At 43.6% G+C, this 11,707-nt stretch overlaps 1 protein-coding gene across 1 annotated transcript in view; it reads right to left on the bottom strand.

Moving 5' to 3' along the window:
• Window positions 1-286: 286 nt before the first annotated feature.
• The window catches only part of HSD17B12 (hydroxysteroid 17-beta dehydrogenase 12), a 112,637-nt gene continuing 101,216 nt past the window's right edge, over window positions 287-11,707 (bottom strand). Inside the window, exons 9-11 of the mRNA XM_016197655.2 lie at window positions 10,654-10,719; window positions 2,032-2,181; window positions 287-1,708 (exon numbers count right to left, since the gene is read on the bottom strand). Of these exons, the coding sequence (XP_016053141.2) occupies window positions 1,604-1,708; window positions 2,032-2,181; window positions 10,654-10,719 (321 nt within the window). The 3' untranslated portion in view covers window positions 287-1,603. The remainder of the gene's footprint in view (window positions 1,709-2,031; window positions 2,182-10,653; window positions 10,720-11,707) is intronic.

Genomic DNA, 11,707 nt, shown 5'->3' with positions numbered 1-11,707 from the left:
TTCAACCTTGAGTGTCAAATACACGAGGAAATTTGCTAAGTTGAAGAGGTCAAAGCCATAGCTCGGAAGCTGTGAGATTGCCAAGGGATTTCCTAGCCAGGACAGAACTATTTTCTAACTGGGATAAAAGGAAGAGTATTTTGTATACTTGTAAACCAACCCCTCTCCCCTCTCTGCGAGCTTTCCACCAATCACCACCACAACCGACCAACCAGTGTGTGAAAGTAAGTGAATATTGCTCAGCTGTCATTGTGGTGTCAACAAGAAGAGAGAGAGAATAGGGCAATGTTTTTCATAGAGCTCAATTTATTTGATGTAAATGTCTATTCCTTATTGGTAGATTGTATTCTTACACTTTGTATGCTAAAATGTCTTTTATAGAATAATGGTAACTAGGTTTTCTGTTTTTATTTTATGTCCTTAGCTGACAAAATTAAAAGCTAGAAACAAATACTCCAATTAAAAATTTTTTTGCTAATTTACTGGTGCTTAAAACTCAGCCTCGAAATCACAGCCTCGGGCAAGATCTACCTTTCAAATAGCATGTCTCACAATATTGAATTATTGCTTAGCAATTTCCCCAAACAAGTTATGTAGCAGGATAAACATAAGCCTTAATTTATATTAAGCCAGTGTAAAAACAGCCTTAATTTCAAGCACCAAAGAAATATATTTTCAGGCAACACCACAGTTATATCATCTTTCATTAAAACTAATTACGTCAGTATCTATAGGGACCAATCTAAGAGTGTAGAGCCACTCCTCGGGTATCGTTACTGTCCTAGGAACAGCCTCCTGTCACATACGTAAGCAGTGTTGTTGCAGCACAGGAACCACAGCAGCCAGGGTCCAAGCAGGCCACTGTCCTGGGTCAGGGTTTAGTGGCACCACAAGTGGCTGCCAGGTTCAATGTACATTTTTGCCCGTTTACCTTTATAAATCATACCATACAGCATTCAGAAGTTACATACATTTAAACTGAGAAGAAATACGTATTAGAGGAAAGCATATTTTTATGGGCTTCATATATAAGAAAAACTCCAAGCTTCATGAATTATTTTTATGTCATTAGCTACTTTGAGAAAGAATAGTTCCGTATAAACATACAAACTGGGACAGGCCTTTAGAAAAGCTGACAAGAACCATGTAGATGGCAGGACGCCCTCCCATAGTGAACCCATGAACCTCCGGTCCCTCAGGTTGGTAAAGCCAAGACTGAGTAGCTGGCCCTAATTTTTTAAACTATGTTCCAGAGGAAATACAAGAATCATCATTTGACATGTTGGTCCACATGAAACTGTTGGGCTTTATCCAGACTCATATCTACGAATTGCTATACTCCTGCTCCTTCCTATTAAGTTGCTCTTGTTAATATTAGTTCTACATCCAATTGATATAAGCATTTCTATTAAACTATAAAATAACTGCTGGTAGCACCCAGAATATATGTCAGGAGCTCCAGCTTCCTTCCCGATTGTGACCACACTCAGCCTTATTATAACTATTAAAACAACAACTGAAGGTTCAGGAGCTGGGTGGGTGACCCACAGGGAGCGAGCAGAGGCAGAGCATCTCGTCGGGCTGCTCAGGCAGCTACCAGTGCTCAGTTCTTCTTGGCTTTCTTCAGATAGTGAGCCCGCGTGGTCTTGCCCATATTCATGGCCACTTTAATATATAACCAAGAAGGCAGTATTGACAGGATTGTTCCCTAGGAAAAGAAATGGGGAAATACAGAATTACAACCTACAACTTGAACTAAATTAAAACACATGATCTTGTGTTTTACTTTATATATATATTTTTACTTATAGGTAGGTTTTAGAGTTCTTGGGTGTGTAAAATAAAACACAGATAACTCGTCAATAAGTCTAGAGTATATATACATATATATAAATATAAATATATATATATATTTTCATATATATGTGTGTGTGTTTATGTATTAATATATCACATCCTATTTTGTGACTCAGTGGGGAAAAAAAAGAACCCAAACCCAAGTGCTGATTTGGGACTTAAAAATCTACCTACCATCAGAGAATGGACCAGGTACCCATTGGTTCGAGATTTCAACCCCACTGTTTTCATCGCCGACTTCACATACGTCTCTGAAGAGGGCACCTGCAAAGTTGGCTTCCGGACTTTAGCCATTTTCGTAGCTACAAAGAATGGCAGGACACTCTAGAAAGGCAACACCCCCCAGAAAAAAACATGCCATGGTTAGGAAGGCTACAAACGGAATTCAAAGTGATGATCGGTTGCTCTGTGGCAGAAACATTCGGATGAAATATAAAGTTTGCATCTTTGGAGAGAGAGAAAAAAGAGAAGCCGCTATCTAAAGACACCTGGCAGCACAAAGCAAACTAATAAATCAGTCTCTCAATGAAACAGAATTTGAGACGAAAGAGAGTATTAAAGATGAGCAGAAATATATTTTTGAATCTTTAAAAGAAGGCATTACAGAAGTCTAGAGAGCAGAGCTTCTATCTGAACATTTACAGAACAGCCAAGTAAGAGGCTTTTGGCATTTCATCCTCCTAAAGAGACGCTACTACTTTCCCCGTAATTTATAGTCAATTAAGCTTGCTCCACCAGCTTAGGCCCTGCTACAAGGAACACTGCACTTTCTCAGTCTTGGGCTACCACCGCTCTCCTTCCTTAGTTTCTAACCATTCTGCCTCTGAGTTTTAATTTATTGGGGTAACATACAACATTATATAAATTTCAGGTGTACAGCTGCTTTTGAGTTTTATAAACTTCGCTATTGATAAGACAGGACCACTTCCCTCTCCCTTCTTCTTTGTGGGGAAGACAGTGTAACAACAGGGAAGCAGCTGGAGCAACTCAGACATGCGGCACGACTGGCGGGCGACGGCCGCGCACCGCCCGTGGGGGAGCTGGGCAGCGCCGGGGCTGGGCTGCCATGCCTGCGGCATCTGGGATGTGCTTCCACAGGGGACGTGAGGAGGCCTCTGACGGCGAGTCCTGAGTCCTGACAAGAGGCTCCTGTGTAGTCTGAAGTAACTTGGGTGTGGTCGTTCACCAGTGTGGATGTCTGTCTATCTCACACGCGCGAGAGGAAGGGCATCGGTTACAATGACATTTCAATTAAAAAGGACCTGTTCTGACACGTGGAAACAATAAACACGTCATCGCTAGAGACAGAGAGAAAATGGATACGTGTTCCTCACCATGGACCTCCTTCCTGCTGAGAGCTGGAAGGAGCGTTCCATGTCCCTTTCATTTTCGTTTCTCTGTTTTGTGTTTTCCCACTCCCAAGGATGGGGTAAGGGATACAGCCCACCCCCCCTGAACAGGTGAGCTAAAGCTTCAGCCTGCCTGTTAAGAGCCAAGAACCCGAGGACCTAACCGCTGTCACTCTCCACCTTCCCCTCTCTCAGTCCCTGCAGCCACAAGCCCACGCTAAGTGAATTAATGTCCCCAGTACCTCAACACGTGGGCCAACTCTGATTAGGTGACTTTTGGTTTTGGAGAATTTGTTTATTGCAATTATCACTATCCACTTATCCCTCACCTAATAAGCAAAAGTATTTCATCCAAAAGGTCTTTAATTTTATATCATGTTCCTGCAAGGACACAATATATGAGAGCACAGATCAAAGATCTCCGAATGTCACACAGTATGAAATGCAGAGCTCAGTGAGGCTCTCACATGGGAAAGAAGAGTTTATTCACCAAGCTGAGGAGCAAACAAAGCAAAAGAGCGCGCGGATATGTACTGTCTCCAATAATGAAGCACGTAAGCAAAGCAAGTCACATCGCTATGCCTCAGGCTTCCTGGTTACAGAAAAAGTGAAGATTAAAAAACTGTTCGCATATATAGATCACAAGCTTGTAAAGTTTTGAGCTTCTCAAGACAAAGATGATCTGAGAACTCTTTAACCGCCCGTTTATATCTGTATCTGGGAGAAACTGGACTGTGCTGATCTTGCGGAATGAAGCCGCATGGCCCGGCTGAGCCACTGGGTGGCGCCAAAGTCAACTCCTCCCCGTACCCGGCCGGGTGGCCCCGCGCAGCCCGGCTCTGCAGGTGGGGCGCAGCCCGGACGCCGTGGAAACGCCAGCTCTGCTCGGAAGGGTGTTCGTTCATTGCCACGGCGGCTTAAGATCGAGGCAGTTAACACGGTCTGCTGCAGGGCGGGCGGGACTCAGGGGAAACAACTCGAGCTGGGTCTTAATGCAGCGGGGAGTTTGCCAGGCAGACAAATGCGGGAGGACCATCTTGGGCACCGGGAGCAGCAGGACGCCCCCAGGGAACTGTAAGCCGGGCACGGAGGAGCCACGCCGGGCACGGGGGAGCCGCACAGGGGCAGGCTGCGCATGCGCAGCACAGACAACCAAGCCCAACGCCGGGCGGCGCTGACCGCGGAGCGCAGGCCCGGGCCGCGCGGTCCCACGCGCCGCTGCTGCCCACGCGCGCAACAGTGCCCGGCGCGCGTGCACGCGCAAGGAGGAGCTGCTAAAGGAACTGGCAACACAACGCTTCGCTGACAACGTGACATGAGAGTTTAAAGCAAAATTTTAGACCTTCCCGAGCTTAAGCAAGATCCAATGAAGGCAAACTTACAGGTCAACTGCTTGCTCAGAATTTAAAAAGGAACATTAACGATTACATGAAAGTCAATACCTTATAGGTCAAAAGGTCATGGAGGAACATCCTTGAACAGGTCAACAAAAACACAATAAACAAGAATTGCTCCATCTTTCCTGCTTCCTCAGGGAAACGACACAGTGACCAGGTCAAGAAGATACTTCCACCTTCATAGGAGGTATTTGGGGCAAAGCAAAATGTAAAAGTTGTTCAAGCTCAACAATTTGCCATTATAAATACAGCCAACTTGAAACCACCCCAATCTTGACAGGTTGGGCAAGTGTCCTGGTCTTCAACTTCAGAATCCCAAAATGAAAGTAATTAACTAAGCCACAAAGCAAAGCTGATGTTTGGTCCTTGCTCAGCCTATTAAAACAAAAAATCCCTGGAGATAACTTGGTATCTTTTTTCTCACCCACTGGAGTAGCTGGCTTAGGCATCTGGTCTTCACAAAACAATTGAGGGGACCCTTGACGAGAAACTGAATGGCTACTACAGCCCAGTGTCATGGAGCAGTGGAAGGATGGGCGCCCCATGCTGCACGGCGGGGATTCCAGAATCCAACACTGGACCTGGTAACTTCACAAGGTAGAGCACCTTCCACACAGCCATCTGTGTGCTACACGTGCCTTACTGCCTTAAAAATGACCAGAACAACGCACAGCCATGCCTGGAAAACATGGATCCGGCTCGTCTGTTTGCACAATATGGATTCTAGACGTGGTGTTTCACCTGCCTTTTCTGAGCATTAAATTCACCAGTGTAGCCGCACTCGTTCTTAAGGCTGGGCTGCAGCTTCTGTGAGGTGTGGGAGGGAAGCTTTTTGTCCTTAAATCTGTGCACTCATTTTCCATTTCAGGGTCTGTTCAATTAAAAAAGCAGGAAGAGTACTACACTCTTCAAAAATATCAGTGTCATAAAAGATAAAGTATGTGGATATATTCCAGATTAGAGGAAACTAAAGAAGCAGGACAACTATATAACACCTGGTCCTAGAGTGAATTCTTTACTGGGGGATTAAAGATGCTATAAAAATATTATGGGGATTACAAATTGGAGTATAAATGGCAAATTAGGTAAAAATATTTTAGCAATGTTAAACTCTAAAGTTGGTAACTGTACTGTCACTATATGTAAGAGTCTCCTTACTCTTTGGAAATACTCACGTATTTAGAAGTAAAGAACCATGATGTATGCAACTCACCAATGATAAAATAAATGGAGTAAAATGTTAACAAGGACTGAATCTTAGTAAAGGGTATTTGGAAATTCTTTGTACTATTCTCATTCTTGCAGTTTTTCTGTAGATTGAAATTATTTCCAAATAAAATGTTTTTAAAAAACAAGGCTTGTGGAAGTTTTACAAAATGAGTCCAGGAAGTAAAGTTTTAGGGTCTGTCCTGGTGTTAGCTATTTCTTACATACCCCACATTATAACTGGTCAGCACAGGGCCCACAGAGGAGCCCAGTAGTGGGGCCCGCCAACTAGCCAGTCAGGTTACTTCTGATTTTGCACTTTCAGAGAGTTAAGCATCACTGGATTGTGCTTTAATTACATGGTCAGAGTGAGACCAGATCGTTCTCGACAGCGGAGCACCCTTCTGGTAAGGTTCACAAAAAGGCAGTTCTCACCCTCTATTCTAAAACCAACAGACAAGGTCTACTGGGACCCAAATTCACCTCCAGGGCCTTGATAGCACTTGTTTTGTCACTACTGTTTATTTTCATTTCCAGGAAATGCTTACATAATGGCAAATCTGAATTAATGAAGGGACTTTTAAATGATCTTATAAAATTACAGGAAAGAAGTTGAGGGAAAGATGGGGAAAGAAAAGCAAAGGAAAAAATATTAATAGGGAATTCAATATAAAACAACCTAGGATTTGAAAAACATACTCTCTTCCTCTCCTGAAAGAGCGATCTGATGTACATTCATATGGAAATAGACCTAAAAAGATAGCTTTCCTTCCAAAGACCAGGAGAAACAGAAATTTGGTAACATTAGCCTGGAAGCCCTCTAGATATAGAGGTTGGAAATTCAAGACCAGAGGCATCTGGGAGCAACAGAAGAAGCTCAAAGGGCCCTCAAAACAGATGCCTGTGTACTGCAAAGCGTGGCCATGCATAGCCAGAGTCCTCCGTGGCGGCAGACAAAAGGCGGGTCTGTACTGAGCCCTGAATTAGCAACACAGAGACAAGATAAAAAGCCCAGTTCTCAAGACTGCATCGAAGTAGGAGAGGGGGAAGGCCCAGCGAGTATCGGGCAGGGGGCCGCCATAAGAAATAGGAAAGCAGAAGGAAAGGCGTGACCACTGTGCCAAGTGGTGAGACAAGGTTTCCTAGGGCAGGTGAAGTGCGGCCTGAGCCTGGAAAGGTGGAGGGGTCACAGATTCGGGTGTGACTGGGCAGGGAGGCGATGTGGAGAGGAGCTGGGAAGGGTGTGCCGGAGGAGCATGCAATGGACACAAGGCCCACTCGGGCGGACACAGGCTGGATGATGGAGCAGCAAGACAGGCCATGGCCTCGTGGAGTTTCCACTCAATCCTAAACGTTGGGCAGCACTGGAAGACTACGAAGGAAAGCAACGTTACACGAGTTGTATTTTAACAAGTTCACCCAGGAAACAGCACGTGGGATGGAGTGGATGGGGAAACGAGGGGATACAGATTCCTAGTCCAAAAATGTGCAGAAAGCACCACCAAAGAACACCCATCATTTTAACTGGGAGCGTCATATATAGAGACCAGGTTGTTTTGTCCCTTTGGTCAGAACGGACATGAGACTCCAGCATTCTGATATGTTCACACAGAAATGACAACTGTACTTCCCCTCACCAATGACTGAATTTTATATTCTCACCAAATTCATTCGAAGTTTAAGCTGAATGAATTCACAAGAAGGGAGACAATGATCAGTGAAATTACATGATTCGTATTCATTATCAGGGAAAAGTAAAAATAATCAGAGTACAATATTTTGGAAAACATGTGCTTTCATAGTACCTTCTAGTCACATCAACTTAATAGGCAGCGAATTAGCAGAAAAGACCTTTGAGGGAAACAAGCTGTGGGAACGGGAGAGGAGGAGATAGTCTTGTACATTGACAGAATCTGAGAAACCACTCATCTGTGCCCACAGAGCCCAACACTCCCTTTTGTCATGGAAACAGTTGCAGCTTCTGGTCACACTGCCAATGGACCTTCAGCATTCCTGCCGAGTCTCGGTGTTTAAAAATGATCAGATTAATAGCTTGATGACAATAATTTCATCAGCCTGGGAAAACGGCACAACACTGTGGCTTTGATGTCCTGCCTCCCATGGGTGCTTACTGGCTCCCATGTTAGGAAACACTGCACATCACACACAGCAGGCTCAGGCCACTGACACGACAGTGCCTGGTGTAGGGAAGGGAGTTTAAAATCCCCGGTTCTCGAAATCCCTGTCTTGCCCCATGTGCCCTGTATTTATGGGATGCTGCAAGTCAGAACACCAAAGGGCTATGATATCTCAGTGCCCGCTGAGCAGAGCTGCAGGCGCGGTGAGAGGAAGCAGGCTCGGAGCTGACCCTGGAAGATGGGGAAATGTCCACCCCACTCTCCCTCGACCGGCCAGCCCCTCGCTGTGGGTGACTCAGCACCAGCATCTACTCATAAATGAAAAGGGTTAGAAGCTACATTTAGGTAACTCTTAGGCCCCTCCTGACTGTCTAAAGAGATAAAGGAAGAAATGGAAGTGAGTGGCCAAGTGCCTCCTGGTTCCATGACTGTCCGAGCACAGGGGACCCAGCAAGTGACCGCTGGTGTCCTAAAGGCCCGGAGCAAGCAGCGCTTTGGTGCCAGACAGACTCGGACTTGAGTCCTGGTTCAACATGGGCAAGTGGCTTAACCTCTCTACACTGCAATTTCCATAAATTTAAAGATGATGATCACACCGTCTTATGAAAGGTCATTATGAGATGCAGTGAAATAAATGGATATATATGAAGTGCTTAGCACTGTGCCTGAGAAGCTCCCCTCAAATATTAGCTACTGTTATGATGGTTGATCATCTGGGGCTGCAGGGTTGATCATTTGGGGCTTCAGGGTACAAAAAGTGAAACACAGTAATGAAAGCCATAAGGAACACTATGTGTGTGAAGCGGTGGGGCAGGTCATGGGCAGGAGCAGAAAAAGCGTAAGAAAGTCAACTTCTCCCAAGGCACTATTAAAAATGTACCTAAGCATGGAAATGCTGTGAGCCATTTTTTCTTTGTGTTGAGACAGATACCCATAAAAACTCCTACATTTGCTTCCTCTTGTATTATGTATTATATTTTCACAGTATTATATCTGTTAGCTGCATAATAAAATCAAAGGTCCCTATAAAAATTAACTCAAAATGAACCAAAAGCCCAAATGTAAGAGCTAAAACTATAAAACTCTTAGAAAGAAAACATAAGTGTAAGAAAACTCTTGAAAGAAAACTCTTCATAACATTGGATGTGGCAATATTTCTTGGATATGACACCAAAAGCACAAGCAACAAAGGAAAAAAATAGGTCATCTGGACCACATCAAAGTGAAAAACTGTTGTGAATCATAGGACACTCTCCACAGAGTGCAAAGGCTACCCATAAGTGGGAGGAAATATTTGCGAACTGTGTATCTAATAAAAGATTCATGTCCAGAATATATAAACAACTCCTACAATCCAATAATAAAAAGCAAACAATCCAATTAAGTAATGGGCTAAGGACTTGAACAGACTTTTCTCCACAGAAAACATACAAATGATCAATGAGCACATGAAAAGGTGCTCAACCTTACTCATCATTAGGGAAATGTAAATCACAACCACAGTGAGATACTGCTTCCAACCTTTAGAACAGCTATTACTCAAACACAGAAAACCAGAAAGTAAGTATTGGTGAGGGTGTGGAGAAACTGGAACCCTTGCACATTGCTGGTGGGAATGTAAAACAGGGCAGCACTATGGAAAACGGTAAGGCAATTCTCTCTCTTCCCCACAAAAGTAGAATTACTATAAGATCCAGTAATTCCACTTCTGGGCACATACACGAAAGAATTGAAAGCAGGGTCTTGAAAAGACAGGTGCACATCCATGTTCACAGCAGCAGCATCCACAGCAGCCACAAGGTGGAGGCAACCCAAAGCCCATCCACAGATGAATGGATAATCACACTGTGGCATATCCATATGGTGGAATATTACTCAGCTTTAAAAAGGAAGGAAATTCTGACACATGCTACAACATGGATGAAACTTGAAGACGCTAGCTAAGTAAAAAAAGCCAGTCCCAAAAGAACAAATACTGCACGATTCCACTCAGATGAAGTACCTAGCACAGTCAGATTCAGAGAGACAGAAAGTAGAATGGTGGGTGCCAGGGCTGGGGGAGGGGAAGGGGGAGTCAGAGTTTAATGGGGACAGGGTTTCAGTTGGGAAGACGGAAAAATTCTGAAGTTGGATAGTGGTGATGGTTACACAGCAATGTGAATGTACTTAACACCACCGAACTGAATACTAAAAATATCTAAATAGTGTCTTCTGTTACGAATATTTCACCACAATCTTTTAACTATTAAGAATCATTACCGTATCTGTTTCATCCCAGTGTTTGCTGTCATCCTTGCTCTAGTAAAAGTCAGTTTTGTTCCGCTCTCCACCCTCTCTGGTGGTTATTACACGGTGGCTTTGGAACAGTCATGGCATACCTGTGTACCTGGCAGCTAAGATATATTAACAGTCCAATTCTCTTGAAATAAAACCTTAAGAACTTACAATAATTATGCTTCAACTGTTTACACTAAATTCACTTCTACTCTAGGTATCCTGACTTTAAAAGGATACCTAAGGAATAATTTTTTTTTTAAATCCAGACTTGAAGTGCATGAAGAAAAAAAGAAATCATGCCTTTAATAGTGTGCTAACATCACAGTCACTTACTTAGGAATGAGATTTTCTTTCGTTACCAAGATGGCAACAGTTGCTGTGGAAACCACACAAAAACAGGAATACTTAACTGAAACAAACTCTACTCACCTGCACAAAGATGCCCTTGCTCTTATATTCCTCATGGATGCACTGAGAGAAGAAATCCACAAAAGCCTGGGAGGGGGTGGGAGTGAGAAGAAAACACACAATCACATCAATCTGTCTGACTTGTAACCACGGAAACAAAAATAAACTAACCATTTAACACTATAGCTTCTAATCATTCTTTTTATTTCAAATGCAGAAGAGACCTTAAAAAAACACCTCAAGCCCTCAAGTCATTTTTATCTGCCACTAAATTAAGTATTCTCTTACCAAATATAATATCCAGATAAAATTTTGATGTAACTGGAAAAAGCTCTTTTCTTTTTTCAGAAAATTGCTCTACGAGAAGAAATGTTTGCTTATACAACAAAGGATGCATTCCCCCTCCCTACTTGCCATTCAAACAGAAACACAGTATCAATTCTGGTCAGCTCTGTTCTGTGGGCACTTTGTTGTCAATAAGGAAAGAGCAAGCATCGCCTTGGCCCTGTGGGGTCCAGGAAGCGTAGAGATGAACCTGACAGCCCGTCTTCCTCTGTAGCACAACTTTAAATCTGCTTGTGAAATATAATGGACGGGACCTCAGGCTTGAAATGCAAAGTATCAGTAAGGACTCTACTAGGGTCCCAAGGATTAGTCTTACGTCCACGAAGCAGAACAGGTAGGCAGCTGGAGTTCACCCTTCACTTCCAGAAACCTGGTGTTGGCCATAAACACCACCACTGCATGTTTCAGAGCCACAGAAGGCAAGCAGATTGCAGGGGTGCGGTGGTGCCAAGCTTCCCTAAAAGACAGTAGTTGCTATTTACGGTTTTCCAGTGGACACAAAGCCAAGTGAAAAAGCAGGCAGGTGTGTCGGTCTTTTCCTTCTCTGACCTATTGCGCGTTCTTATTATGTATTATATTTTGCTCATTTCCCCTAAAAGTGTATTTAATTCCAGCATCTCAGTGGGCATTTCCATTTCAGAGATGTAGCCTATGCCTTGATAATGTATATGCAGATAATGCTATTGACCTGCAGGCAGTGGGAAATGCATCCTAAATTACTTTCCTGGTA

This window comes from Miniopterus natalensis, chromosome 11 (genome assembly GCF_054644295.1).
Source record: "Miniopterus natalensis isolate mMinNat1 chromosome 11, mMinNat1.hap1, whole genome shotgun sequence".
Classification (NCBI taxonomy): domain Eukaryota; kingdom Metazoa; phylum Chordata; class Mammalia; order Chiroptera; family Miniopteridae; genus Miniopterus; species Miniopterus natalensis.
Note: the sequence above shows the minus strand (reverse complement) of the source record. Positions and strands in the feature narration are given on the sequence as shown.